The sequence below is a fragment of the Lipotes vexillifer genome, unplaced genomic scaffold (genome assembly GCF_000442215.2).
Source record: "Lipotes vexillifer unplaced genomic scaffold, Lipotes_vexillifer_v1.1 scaffold4, whole genome shotgun sequence".
Taxonomy (NCBI): Eukaryota; Metazoa; Chordata; class Mammalia; order Artiodactyla; family Lipotidae; genus Lipotes; species Lipotes vexillifer.
This window is the reverse complement of record NW_006785876.1, coordinates 5,546,043-5,559,751: the sequence shown is the minus strand read 5'-3', so window position 1 is coordinate 5,559,751 and position 13,709 is coordinate 5,546,043. Positions and strand designations below refer to the sequence as shown.

General features: G+C 56.8%; 3 protein-coding genes across 5 annotated transcripts in view; 2 read left to right on the top strand and 1 right to left on the bottom strand.

Annotated features, from left to right (window-relative positions):
* Positions 1 to 309, bottom strand: part of TMEM151B (transmembrane protein 151B) — a 5,408-nt gene extending 5,099 nt beyond the window's left edge. The window contains exons 1-2 of the mRNA XM_007458319.1: positions 301 to 309; positions 79 to 228 (exon numbers count right to left, since the gene is read on the bottom strand). Of these exons, the coding sequence (XP_007458381.1) occupies positions 79 to 228; positions 301 to 309 (159 nt within the window). The remainder of the gene's footprint in view (positions 1 to 78; positions 229 to 300) is intronic.
* A 5,163-nt stretch (positions 310 to 5,472) lies between these two features.
* On the top strand, positions 5,473 to 12,265 carry NFKBIE (NFKB inhibitor epsilon). The gene is made up of 6 exons (XM_007458297.1): positions 5,473 to 6,063; positions 8,391 to 8,493; positions 9,189 to 9,411; positions 10,591 to 10,679; positions 10,774 to 11,013; positions 11,696 to 12,265. Exons 1-6 carry the CDS (start codon positions 5,504 to 5,506, stop codon positions 11,759 to 11,761), a joined length of 1,281 nt encoding a protein of 426 aa, XP_007458359.1. The 5' UTR covers positions 5,473 to 5,503; the 3' UTR covers positions 11,762 to 12,265.
* Positions 12,266 to 13,396: 1,131 nt separating this feature from the next.
* SLC35B2 (solute carrier family 35 member B2) overlaps positions 13,397 to 13,709 on the top strand; it is a 3,725-nt gene continuing 3,412 nt past the window's right edge. The window contains exon 1 of one of the 3 annotated variants that reach the window (XM_007458295.1): positions 13,397 to 13,534. Coding sequence is in view for 2 of the 3 variants with exons in the window: in XM_007458293.1 (XP_007458355.1) it covers positions 13,524 to 13,534 (11 nt within the window). In the remaining variant the exon portion in view is untranslated. The remainder of the gene's footprint in view (positions 13,535 to 13,709) is intronic. The other 2 variants (XM_007458293.1, XM_007458294.1) reach the window with 2 other exon arrangements.

Below are 13,709 nucleotides of genomic sequence, written 5' to 3'. Positions count from 1 at the left end.
AAGGGGCGCGGGGATGGGGGTGGGGGGGCGGGCGGGGGGGCGGGGCCGGGGGGGGCCGGGGCCGGGGGTGGGTGTCACCTTGAGGCCCTCGCGGCGCCGCTCCACCTCCCGCCCGCTCCCGCCGCCGCCTTTTGTCTGAGCCGAGCTGGAGCCAGCGCGCCCCCCCTCTTCCTCCCAGCGCAGGAGCCCCGCCCCCGGCCCCCCAAACTCCGCCTCCCCCAAGCCTACCTAATGGCCACCCCAAAGGGGAAAAGCAACAGGGGCTCCCCGCACCCCTTCCCCACTCCCAGCCCTGCTCACCACACGCATACGCACCATCCCAGCAAGATCTAAGCCGAAACTCCTCTCGGTCTATTTGTGGAGGGAGCGCCAGCGGTTCAACCAACATCCCTCCCCATCTTTGGTTCCCGCAAGTTCCTGGGGCTGAGAGGGGGGAAAGGAAATTGAGTCTTGGAACCTTAGGGAAGAGCCTTATTCCCAGTTGGATGGTAAAGGGTTAAGGCAGGAGCCAGACTTCAGAGGCCAGACCCATCTGAACAAGGATGGGTTAGGGTGAAAAGGAAAGGATTAGAGCTAGATGTGAGAAAGGACTAACAGAGGGCAGAAGAGGGGACATTGAAACCAGCTTTCCCTAAATCATCTTCCTACCCTAGGACAACAGCCCCAGAGAAGCAGTGAAGTGTGTGCATAGCCCTAGGCTGGAGATCAGGAAACCTGAGTACAGATTCTTAATCCTGGCTCTCTCATTAGCTGTGTGACCTTGGGCAAGTGCCTTCCCCTCTCTGAGCCTTAGTTTCCTCATCTGGGCAGTGAGAAAGTTGACTGGACAATCTCTGAGGCTCTGACTTTCTTCTGTGGGTGTAGGAGGCAAAGTCACAGGCCACAGGCCAGGCTGAGTGACTGCAGGTCGCCTGTCCCTTCATGCCATCCACCCACAGTGCTTTTCCCTGTCCCGCTTAGGGGCAGAAAGGAAACTGCTATTCATTCATTCCTGAATGCATCCATTCAATAAACAGGCATCAAGGGACTTCCCCAGTGGTCCAGTGGGTAAGACTCCATGCTCCCAATGCAGGGGGTCTGGGTTCGATCCCTAGTCTGGGACTAGATCCCACACGCATGTCACAACTAAGAATTCACATGCCTCAACTAAAGATCCTGATGAAGACCCGGCACAGCCTCAATTAATAAATAAAATAAATAGTTTTTTTTAAAAAATCACATTTAACTTTAAAAAAAAAGGTATTAAATACCTACTGTGCGCCCTGTACAGAAATGCAAACATACAATTTCCTGTCCTCAAGGAGCACAAAGTCTAATGGGGAAGGAGGACATGGAAACCAATCATTATGATAGAATAGGATAAAGGCTACACTTGATCAATCTATGTGTGCACAGTCACTGCGGAATCCTGTTGTGTGTCATGTGTTACATTAAAGTCTTTGACATATAGTGACTTTCCCCATTTACCCACAAGAAACCAAGGCAGAGGGAGGGTTAGTGACTTATTCAAGGTCACTTGCTAGTATTCAAAGACTGGTCCTAGAATCCAGACCTTTCCATAGGGATCTTTGGAGGTCAGAAGTCAGCTTGAGGCAAAGCCTGGATATCTGATCTTTGGGAATAGAGGAAAAGGCCACTGATGGTCCTGTCTCTCATCTGGGACAGAACAGCCTCTGCCTCCACCCACACACCCACCTCCCACTCGTGGTCCTGCCTCCATTTTCCTACTCTTCCCTTTGCAGGGAAGGTGAAGGGGGTTCAGCCTGCCTGTCACTTCAGAACTATCCAGCCTACATGATCCTCCCCAGGTCAGTGAGTCCATCCTCCCTGCCAAAACAAAGGAAGGGTGTGGTCCCAAAAGGCATGGTTCTCCTTCATCCCCATGGCAGAGGAAGAATCTCACTTAATGGCTCATTCCAGTGTCTCTCTCCTACCCATGATTTTTGGGAAGTCCTGCCTACAGCTAACTCCAACCCTTCTTCTGGTATCAGTTCACTCCACCTAGTTCAGTGCTTACTGCAGATGGAGGGCAGAGGTCCTAACCCTGGCGTTTCCTAACCCAGATAGGACCTTCACATTCACCATTTAGTTGTTCTAATCTTCCTCCTGTCCCCCAGCCCCACTGCCTTCCTGACTCCATTTCAGGGGGCTTTGGAAGAGAGGTAGCCCAACTTCTTTTGGCCAAACCCAGAGCTCCCAAGAGATAAAAGACCACCTCCCCTTTCTCCATACACACACATGCCCCCTCCTTGGAAGCCCCGAGAAAAGAGGGGTGAAAGGAGGGGGCTGTGGAAGGAGCCAGCTAACCGGCTGGTCACCTTGGCAACTGGGCCTGTTTCCTGAAGATGAGCTTGGCTGGAGTGGGCATAGATGGGAAGTGGGAGCACGACAGAGGGAACCAGAAAACAGAGAAGAGGACTGGAGGGGCCCAGCCTTGAAGATTGGAGCTGAGGGAGTGAAGTCAGGACCCTGACCATGCTGTGACCTGAGTCAGAGTCCCCAGGTCATCTTTCCAGATGACACTGCCATGGTCCCTGTTCCCATTCCTAAATTTTCCCCGGAAGGGCTTCCTGTCCTAGTACAGGCTACATTCTGGAAGTAGTCAGTGACTCAATGCTGACCTCATGTGGCCAGAAAAGGGGCTGCCAAACACCTGTTACGGTTTAGAGCCAGACACTGGACTGGATTGGGGTAGGTTTTTCCTTAAAATCAGCCTCTGTACGTATGAGAGAGGCGGTCCCTGCACACTCCTGCGTTCTTGTGTCCTTGCAGAGAGCTCAGATGTCCCCAACCCCTTAGACCTTCCAAAAGGAAAGAAAGTTTCACTGAAAACATTTTTTTTTTTTTTTTTTATAATTGTGTTTATTTTTTACTTGTTGACAGTTTTGCTTTTATTTATTTATTTATGGCTGTGTTGGGTCTTCGTTTCTGTGCGAGGGCTTTCTCTAGTTGTGGCAAGTGGGGGCCACTCTTCATCGCGGTGCGCGGGCCTCTCACTCTCGTGGCCTCTCTTGTTGCGGAGCACAGGCTCCAGACGCGCAGGCTCAGTAGTTGTGGCTCACGGGCCCAGTTGCTCCGTGGCATGTGGGATCTTCCCAGACCAGGGCTCGAACCCGTGTTCCCTGCATTAGCAGGCAGATTCTCAACCACTGCGCCACCAGGGAAGCCCCTGAAAACATTTTTAAAGTTTTGGATCAGGAACAGGAAAACGCAGCTCTACACTTTCAGATTGTTTGACCTTGGGCAAGCCAGCTTACCTCTCTGGGACTCAGCTTGCAACTTTAAAATGGAGGTGATTTTGAACCCAAGTGGTTAGGGTTGTACTTTTTGCTCCAGGCTTTGAGGTTGGGAGAGGAACAGGTCAGGGGAGGAAGTTGAGAACATCTGAAGTCACACTGACTCCGAGGGAAGGAGATGCCTCAATTTCCTTGGGCTTTCCCCTCACGGCTCCTCACTGCCTCATGCTCAACACATCCTCCCCGCTCTGGTCGTCAGTGGGGATGGAGAGCAGTGGGTCATCTCCTCCCTTCTGCCCTTCCCCCTCTCTTCTCCATCCACTCACGCCCTCCCCAGAGACTAGGTACTTCTCGCAGCCCTCTTCCCTTCCCATCTCCAGTTCAAAGGGAACCTCCCCTTCCTCTCACCCAACTGGGTAGTTGGCCCCATGCTGTGCCTCTCTAGCACCCTGTTTTCACTCCTATCTTAGCCCAGTCACTCTGTGTTGTAACTTCGAGGGGGCTTTTTGAAGGCTGGAACCATGGGACAATTTTTTTGTGGAGGAGGGGGGTTGTTGGTTATTACTCTTACTGTGATACTCGGTTTTGCTTCCAGCAGAGAGAACAATGTCAGGCATTTAGGAGAATCTCCATACATGTTTTTCAAATGAATGAATAAAATGAAGTTTCATGGGGATGGTGGTAGGGAAGCTGCTTAGTAGCTGCCCGTGCACAACCCAGCTCCCTTCCCCCAATGCCAGAGATGGAAAAGGGAGATGTTTTCTTGGGGATGACCTTCTAAGTGCATTGCTGGAACTTGGGGTAGGGGATAAATCATGGGGCAATGACTTGGAGCTCAGCACGTGAGTGGGGTTTGCCTACAGCCTCCTTAGCCCCAGGGGAAGTAGGGATGGGGAAGGAGGAAAGATGTGCTGGGGCTGGGAACCTCAGCAGAGTGTGCCCAGCATATCTCGGGCCTCCCCATCCTGGTCCCACCATGAGGAACTAAACTTCCCTAACCAGATGTCACCACCCGAGGCCACTGTTTCATCCCTGTGAGGAATGACCCCTCTGCTTTTTTAGACAACTGTTTTCCTGGAAAAAACCACTTTCAAAAAGCACATCCTGGGCTTTCCTGGTGGCGCAGTGGTTAAGAATCCGCCTGCCAATGCAGGGGACACGGGTTTGAGCCCTGGTCGGGGAAGATCCCACATGCCCCGGCGCAACTAAGCCCGTGGGCCACAGCTACTGAGCCCGCGCGCCTAGAGCCCAGTGATCCACAAGAGAAGCCACAGCAATGAGAGGCCTGCGCACCGCACCGCAACGAAGAGTAACCCCTGCTCGCCGCAACTAAAAAGAAAGCCTGCGTGCAGCAACCAAGACACAACGCAGCCAAAAATGAATAAATATATTTTTTTAAAAAAGCACATCCTCATGTCCAATTCTATGTGATCTGGGAAGCTGACACAGGAGACTCTCTATCCAGGACCCAAAGGGAGAAGTTCTCCTTTAAAGACATGGGTGTCCCCTTTGTCTCCTGGAAAAGCAAGAGAAATTGAGAGCAATGGTCAGGAGACAGGTAGCAACGCTTCCCCGTCCCACCTCCCACGTGCCCTCCCCAGAGGACGCCCAGCTTGTGCAGATGATTAATAAATATTCCTTTAAAAACAAACTAATGGGGTCTTACCTGGTGGTCCAGTGGGTAAGACTATGTGCTCCTAATGCAGGGGGCCCAGTTTGATCCCTGGTCGGGGAACTAGATCCCGCATGCATGCCTCAACTAAGAAGCCCGCATAGAGTCGGCATGCGCCAACTAAGAGTCTGCATGTTGCAACTAAGAAGTCTGCATGCTGCAACTAAAGACCCCGAGTGCCACAACGAAGATCCCGCTCGCCGCAACTAAGACGCGGTGCAGCCTAAATAAATAATTAATTTTAAAAAAAGATCCTAGGAAGTATTAAAAAAACAAAGAATAAATGAATGAATGGGAAAAATGAATGAAGAAACAGGAAGTGAAGGAAAGAAAGAATGCACGGAATTAAATGGAATGAAGAAGGAAGGGGGAAAGAATGAATGGATGGTTGGATGAATGAATGAATGGGTGAATTAACGCACGAGTGAGTCAGGACCGGGGAAACCCGGACTCGGAGCCAACGCAGAAGGCGGGGTAAGGGGGATTCCGAAGGGCGGGGCCTCGGTCCGGAAGCGCGGCGCCTGCCGGGGGCGGGGCCTGAGGGCGGGGCGAGCGAGCGCATCAGACTGGGCTACCCAGCTGCCTGGAGTAGCGGATGCCGAGGACCCCGCCAGCGTTCCGAGCCTCTCCACGCTTCTCGCCGACCCCTCGGGCCCCCGCCCCGCAGCCCGGGAAGAAGGCCACTCCGGGCCCAGCACCCGCTCTGCAAGGCGGACCTGCAACCCGGAAAGGCGGCGCGGAGTCGGATCCTGCTCGGACCGGGCCCCGGCGGGCCGGCGCTGCGGGGATGTCTGAGGCGCGGAAGGGGCCGGACGAGACTGATGAGAGCCAGTATGACTCGGGTATCGAGTCTTTGCGCTCTCTGCGCTCTCTGCCCGAGCCCACCCCGGCCCTAGCCTCTGGGCCCTCAGACGGAGGGGGCCCCCAGCCCTGGACTCATCCTCCGGGAACCGCCAAGGAGCCAGAGGAGAAGGAAGACACAGACGGGGAGCGGGCTGACTCTACCTATGGCTCCTCATCGCTCACTGAGCTCCTGTCCTTGTTGGGGGACCCCAAGACCGAGGACCCAGCCCCAGACTCGCGGCTTCCCGCCGCGGGGGCGCTGAGCCCTCAGCAGCTGGAAGCACTCACTTACATCTCCGAGGACGGAGACACGTGAGTATGGGGGCTAGGCTAAGACAGGATCCCTTCCTCCCTCCCAATGCTAACTCGGGGTCTCCCCCAGGAGCCGCAACCCCCTATGTGAGAATCCCTCAAGGCACCAGCTCTGGAAGGAGCCGTCCCCACTCTCTCTTTCAAACTTAACTCTCAACCCACTTTTGAGCTGTAGCCAGGACCAGTCCAGAGGACCTGGCATCATCTGCCTGCCCCACCTTTTGGCAGGGCCCTTACCAGGCACCTGGAAACCCAACTAGCATCTTGGAAATCTATCAGTAACCCATCCCTAGGAAGAGAAAATTCCCCTGACCAGCCCAGTTTTGTTTTGTTTTGTTTTTTCCTTACTGGGGGACAGGGCGTCCTTGTTTGCTCAATATCTGGGATTCCCGGCCTCTGACCTCAGAATGCCCTGTCTCAAGGAACAAGAGGGGCCAGTTACAGGCCGCCAGTGGGCCCAGGAAGCTGGGGTTGGGGGTGCTGCCAGGGTGCATTGCTGAGGCTGGCCCTAAGGAGGAGGAGGTGAGCCAGGCTGGGGCACTCTTGCCCCAGCAGACAGACAGGCGGCTGGCTGCCCCAGCTAACTTCCTCCTCTGCTGAGAAAGGGGAAGTGAGGGCTAGAGTCAGCCTTACCGACACTCTCCACCTCCTGAGCCCCACAAGTCCCCCTCACTGTCCTGTGTGACCCGTTTACTTCGTCCTTCCTCCCCAGGCCCAGGTGGAGCTTGGTGGAGACTGGGCTGGGGGGCAGTTGAAGTAAGAGACAGTTATGTGGCAGGGACTGGCCAGTTGAGGATTTTCCCCTCGGGAAGAAGAAAACACCGACAGGAGAGGGGGTGGCTGGGATTTGGGGGGGTGAGAAACAGTGGAGGGGGGCTGGGGCCCCAGCTCTGGGATGCTGGAATGAACGGGGCTGAGGAGGCAAGGAGATACCTGTCTTGACCTGCTGTTTTGGAGATGCAAGGGTCCTGGGTGGCCTTTGAGAAAGATAGTCTCTGGACCCAGTGGGTGACCCCAGGCCTTTTTGTACTCTGTGTCCAGATCACCAGCCCTCAGGCCCACAACCAAGATTGTGCGAGCTCCGTGCAGAATACCTATGGCTGACCTTTGACCCAGGGAGTGGCAGCTTCTGAGCCCGCCCTCCTTTGTTAACCTCCCAGCCCCTGCCTTGACCATCTCTAGTTAGAGACAGATGTGGTGTCTAGACCCAAGGGGGGTTGGGGGGAGAGGTGTCAAGACTCCCCTGGGGGTTCCCTGAGAGGAGGGGGCACCTTCTTCCCTCCAGAGGTGTCTGGGCTGTGGGACATATGGAAATGGGATGAGGAAGTGGGAGGAGGGGAGACTGAGGGAGAGAGGGAGGTGGCTGCAGGAATGTGACCAGAGAGCAGGCCCTGGCCGAGGGGATTTCCAGCGCGGTTCCTCCCTCCCTCCCTCCGTCACTCTCTCTTGGGCCTCGCCTGTCACCAGAGCCAGTGCCCCTCCCGCCCGAGCAGCCCCCTCCCCAGCCCAGACGGGCCTTTTAGCCGAGCTACCCCCCTGTCGAATGCCCCAAGGCAGCTGTCCCTGGCCTAGACCCTCCAGCTCCGGCTTTCATTTTCCCCACCTGATGTGGGGAAACCCCAGGGCTGGAACTTCCCCTCCTAGCCACCCCCCGCCCCCCAGGTTACGGCTCTTTATCCCCCACCAAGCACACATTTTCTGCACTGCCAGACCTCCCCTCGGAGGCGCGCACGGGAGTGGGGGGCCTAGGTCAGGCCCCTCCCACGCCCCGCCGTCTGAAGAGTGGCCCTCTGGCCGCCCCGTGGAGGGCAGCAGGACAGGGTGCTGCCCTGCTTCCTGCTCCTCTCCAAGAGCTCTGTCTCTTGGAATGTGTTTCTGAGGGGGGAGGGGAGTGATCCCACCCCTGCCCTCTCTGTCCTCCCCGCTGAGGCGGGCAGAGATGGGGAGCCCAGCCCTGGAAACCACCTCTGCATTACCCCAACAGCTTTCAGTTTGGCTTTGAGCCTGCAGCTGCCTGGCAGGGCCCTGGAGCCAGAGGGGAGCAGGGTGTGGGCAGGCTGGACAGGAAGGACCTTGTCCCGTCAGCACCCTGCCCGCACTCTCACTCAGCCAAGGCCCTCCTGAAGGCCAGAGATGGGAACTTGGAGCTCCCACCCCCCAGGATCCTGGCTTCCCGCACCAACCCTCACTTCCTGGCCCAAACTCTCACTTCCCGCACCTACCATACGGGTGGCAGCTTAGACGTTGATGTGTTCCTTCTAACCCCAGGACCCCGGCCCACTCTCTCTGGCCTGGGCCCTGACCCCAAACCTTGCCTCTTCCCCCAGGCTCATCCACCTGGCGGTGATTCACGAGGCCCCGGCTGTGCTGCTCTACTGCCTGGCTTTGCTGCCTCAGGAGGTCCTGGACATTCAGAACAACCTTTACCAGGTGGGTGGAGAGAGTGGGCTGAGCCCAGATCCCTATGTCTGTCCCAGCAGCCATCCCCAGCAGCAGCACAGCATCCTTAGGCTGCTCCCTCAGGAAATCATATGCCAGACACTGGGCTAGAAGCTGAGGATGCAGAGAGGAGTAAGAAACAGCCTCTGCCCACAAGGTGCTCAAGCCTGGGCTAGGGGACTCGTGTCAATACCTAATTACACAGCATGGTGACAAGAGTTGTGATGGAGATGCATGCCAGCTGCTGTGGGAACCAATGCCTGTGGGAAGCAGCCAGGGAAGGCTTAATATGAGAGGTGACTCTGCATAGAGCATTCAAGGAGGAGTTTGCCAGGTGGAGACTGCCTGGTGCCTCTGTCTCCTCCCCCCAACCTCTCCCCATCACCTAAGGTAACAGAGGTCTCCCCAGAAGGTGAGATACTAGACCCTGCCCCCCACTCCATCCTTTCTCCAGGGGCTTAGGTGACCTAAAAGGAGATTAGGGGGCCTCTCCCCTCATCTTGCCTCCAGAATTGGGGTCCCAAGAACTTGGTGGGGGATAACAGAAGGAAGACCAGAACCATAGCCTTTGTAAGCAGTCCTCAAAGAAGGTGCTGGCCTCTGGCAATTTCTTTGCCCACGCTAGCATGTTCCTGGAAGTGGGAGCACGCTGCAGTGGCCCTGTGACCCTCTCTCTGTGCCTGCAGACAGCACTCCATCTGGCCGTACATCTGGACCAGCCAGGTGCCGTTCGGGCCCTGGTGCTGAAGGGGGCCAGCCGGGTACTACAGGACCGACACGGTGACACGGCCCTGCATGTGGCCTGCCAGCGCCAGCACCTGGCCTGCGCCCGCTGCCTGCTGCAAGGGCAGCCAGAGCCAGGCAGAGGACCGCCTCGCTCCCTGGACCTCCAGCTGCAAAACTGGCAAGGTGCGGGCAGCCTCAGGGCCCATGAGATGAGGAGGGGACAGGAGACAGGGACCCCGCTCGTAGGGAAGGGAGGGTCACAGCTTGTCCATTGATGATGCATCTCCAGTTCTAAGCACATAGGTACTCAGAATACCTTTGCTTAAAGAAAGAGTGAATGGGCAAATGAATGAATGAATGGGTTCTATTTAGAATTTATCGAGAGTTTACTGTATGCTAAGCAGAGAGCTAAAATTTTCCCTCAAGATATTCAGTTTAATAGAGATTAGATGAACTCATTAATTCATTCAACAAAAATGTACTGAGGGCTTTCTATGTGCCAGACACTATTGTAGGAGCCAGGCTTGCATCTGTGAGCAAAACAGAGAATATCTGAGGCAAACAATAAACATAAGAAGTGAGTTCTCTAGGAGGTTAATGGGCAGTCACTGCTGTGGGGACAGTAGAGCCGAGTGAGGGGACTGGAGTGGCGGGGGGTGGGGGGTGATGTGATTTTTAAACAGGGTGGTCAGGGAAACCCTCGTGGAGTCCGGACATCTGAGCAGAGATTTGAAAGAGGTGAGGGGTGTGAATTTGAATCTAGTTCTCTAAGCAGAGAGGGGCCCAGGCCAGAAAGGAGCTAGCAAAAAGGCTAGGGGAGCTCATGGGAAGAGGTGGCCCCTGGGGAGGGGCTGGGGGCCTGAGGATCCAGAGAGCTCTCAAGAAGGTGGCTTTTGGATGTGGCCTGAAGGCAGGTAGAGTTTTAGAAAAAGAGTGAGTGTATGTGTGTATGTGTGTATGGGGCAGGGGTGTGTGTTGGGGGAGGGTGTGTGTATGGGGGAGTGTGTGTGTGCATGGGGGAGGGTGTGTGTGTTGGGGGAGTGTGTGTGTGTGCATGGGGGAGGGTGTGTGTGTTGGAGTGTGTGTGTGTTGGGGGACGGTGTGTGTGTGGGGGGTGTCACTCAGCAACCTGACCCCTGAAGCGTGAAAGTTTCAATAACATGACTCTGAAAAGGTGGAAACTTTGAGTTCCTTTCCCCCCAGACTTTTGAGGGGGTTTTTGGGTTTGTGTTTTAACAGTCCTGTGATCAGAGGCACTGAGTGGGCAGGGGGTCCCTTGGGACTGAGGGGTAAGGGAGGCCCCCAAAGAAAGGGAGAGAGAGCTAGCTGGTGGATGCAGCCCCCACCCTCACCCCATCCCAGGTCTGGCCTGTCTCCACATCGCCACCCTCCAGAGGAACTGGCCACTCATGGAACTGCTGCTGCAGAATGGAGCTGACATCAACGCACAGGTGAGGCAGCCAATCAAGGTGCTGCCCAGCCCAGGGCCCAGGCCCGGGATGCTTTCTCTTGAGGGCCTTGGCTGACACCCTTCTTCCCCCCCAGGAGGGCACGAGCGGGAAGACAGCGCTGCATCTGGCCGTGGAGACCCACGAGCGGGGTCTGGTGCAGTTCCTCCTCCAGGCTGGGGCCCGGGTGGACGCCCGCATGCTCAACGGGTGCACACCCCTGCACCTTGCCGCGGGCCGGGGCCTCAGCAGCATCTCATCCACCCTGTGCGAGGCAGGTGCCGACTCCCTGCTGAGAAACGTGGAGGACGAGACTCCCCAGGACCTGGCTGAGGATGTAAGAGGCAGACACTCAGCTCTGCTGTCCAGGACCTCCCTCGTGGAGACAGGCGCTGTAATAGCTGAAAGGGTCAAGGAGTTAGGAGCCCAGGGTGTAAATCACGGCTCTGCCGCTCACCAGCTGTGGGACCTTCGGCAAGCCTCTGCCCCTCTCGCAGTCTGTGTTCTTAATTGGTCAGGACCAGGGGCCCAAACTTGGACTCCTACAGGAGCCGTGCAGCTAAAGCGCATCAGAGAAGCAGGCTGGGTGTAAGAGAGCCAGGCGGTGGGGCCTGCGGGAGACCAGACAGTCTTTTGTCTGAAGGTCACTCTACTCAGCTTCAGCAGATACTTGCAGAGGAGGAATGTGGGCCCAATATTCCCAGGTCTTGGAATTTTTTAAGAGAGATGAAACCTAGATTTTCTGTAGAATCTTTCCCATTTTTAAATGTTTGATGTAAAAAAATATTCAAAATGTTTTGTGAGTACCCTTTCCCAACACCCTCCTCCCAAAACAGAAACAGGCCCTAGAAGCCCTGGGGGGCCACTGTTTTGGGGGTTAGTAGGAAGATTTGTTCCCTGATGTCCTTCAGTGACACTTGGTGGGGAGGAAAGGGCCCACTAGGTCTCCCAGCCCCCTTCCCGCACCGCTGCCTTTGTCCACGGGCCCTGATCTTCCTTCTCTCCATCCTCTTCCTCAGCCCTTTGCCCTTTTGCCCTTTGATGACCTGAAGATCTCCGGGAAGCCACTGCTGTGTGCTGACTGAAGCCGGGACAGGCTCTAGGGCCCCGGACGCTCCTCCTCTTCCCATCTGAAAGCTGGAGCCACAGCTGCTACAGTCTGGGCCCAGGCCATGTGCCCTGGGGACTGCTGAGGCCAGAGCCTGGGGCCAGCTCAGTTCCGAGCTGAGAGGAGGGACCGCAAATAAGAGAGCCAGTCTGGAAAGAAGAGCTTCCAGGTGGATGGAAGGACCCCCAAAGCCCCAGGCAGCCTGGGCGAAGCCTGTTTACCTCTGTTGAAGGTGGCGGGGCTCTTGTCTCTACCCACGTGGGGTCGGCTTGAAGCTGCCAGCCGGTAGGCAACATGGACTCTCCTGAGTGAGGAGAGACACTGAACTGTGAGTGAGCAGGACCCTGAAGGGTTCCATCTCACTGCTGAGGAGGACTTGGAAACACTGTTGTTTAAAGACTTCACACAGAAGGCCCTGAACTGAGCCTTTGGGGATGGGGAAGTTTCAAAAACATGACACTAAAACAGCAGAGACTTTTAAACATCCCCCCGCCCCGCCCCACTCCCACCCCGAGTTGTTTTGTGCGTGTGCCTGTTTGTGTGCATTGGGGATTTTGAGACAGGCCTGCCCTGTGACCTTGTGGTGGAGGCAGACGGAAGGAAATTGTCCCTTGAGCAGGGTAGGGCCTTGTAGGGAGGGTAGGGAGCCTAATGGTCCTCAGGCCTCTCTGTCCAGCACAGACCCTTGCCCTTTCTGTGGAAATGCAGATGGATGGAGGAAGAGAAAGAGGAGTGAGAAGATGCAAGTGGGAGGCCTCACCACGGCCCTGGAGGAGCCTGGAGAGAAGGGCTACCCTGTGGAGGGTGACACGAGGGAGCGTGGCTTCGTATGTTGTTTTCTCTCATTCCACATATGTTTGAGGCACCTATTAGGTCAGGCCTATGCTGGGATAGAATATGTGGGAATAAAACAGTTTCTGGCCACTTGGAGACTTAGTCTAGTGAGGCAGCCATTAAAATCATAAACATCCAAATAAATATGTAATTGCAAGTCGCGATGGAAGGAAAAGAATCGTGGGAGGGAGAGCAGTGGAGTGGGTGTAGGGCCATACTTTGGGTGGTCAGGGGAGGCCTGCGTAGGGGTTAGGGGGAGAGCTTTCAGGGGAAGAAGGCTTTTGGTGAATTAGAAGAACTGAGAGCAGTGGGGCTCTGCAGGGGCGTGGGTGAGGGGACGAGGTAAACGGGGGCCAGGTCACTCAGAAAGAACCTCCGAAGGTCATGAGGATGCGGGGACAGAACTGCTGGCCCAGCCCCCGTAGGAAGGAGACATCTTCCTGCCAGAAAACGGGGAAATGGTAACATAAGGGCATGTGCCTGGGATGCAGAACCTGTGTCCCCGTTCCTAGGATGGCAGTGGTTACCACCACCTCCGGGCCGGTGGTGAGGGCTAAGGGCGATGACGAAGCGGGGACGGCACCGGGCTGGAGCTCCCACTCCCCCGACCCCACCCCACCCCCCCCCACCCCACCCGCCCACAGAGGCAGCCTGCCTCCCGCGCGCCGAGCCGCGTCTCCCGCCGGGCCGCGAGGGGGCGCTGTGGCCCGGCGGCGGCCCGGGGCGCTTCGTGGTCGCGGCCGGGGGCGGAGGGGCGGCCGCGGGGAGGGAGGCGGGAAGAGCGCGGCATTTCCGCTAGCCGGCCCCTCGGCTGCTGCTCCTGGAGGCGACAGCGGGAGTGGTGGGAGCGCGCGGCCCGGGGACCCGCATTCCCCGGCCCCGCTCCGCCCCACGCGGCCGGGACCATGGACGCCAGGTGGGGGGCTAGGGGGAGTGGCGAGCCCACGTGACCGAGCCCCGCGCCACGTGACCGCCACTCCTCAGCGCGGGGGGACGGCTGGGGTCCCATCTGCCCGGCAGGAGGCCAGCCTAGCGCTGCCCGGAGCCGGCGCGGGGGCGGGGGGGGGTGGTGGAGGCGGGGGCCGGGGGGG

Excerpts from the sequence above, each read along its gene's own strand:
- NFKBIE (XM_007458297.1), top strand. The coding sequence starts at position 5,504 with ATGCCGAGGACCCCGCCAGCGTTCCGAGCCTCTCCACGCTTCTCGCCG. Across the intron at positions 6,064-8,390 it reads ATCTCCGAGGACGGAGACAC|GCTCATCCACCTGGCGGTGA; the intron begins GTGAGTATGGGG and ends CTCTTCCCCCAG. Across the intron at positions 10,680-10,773 it reads GAGCTGACATCAACGCACAG|GAGGGCACGAGCGGGAAGAC; the intron begins GTGAGGCAGCCA and ends CTTCCCCCCCAG.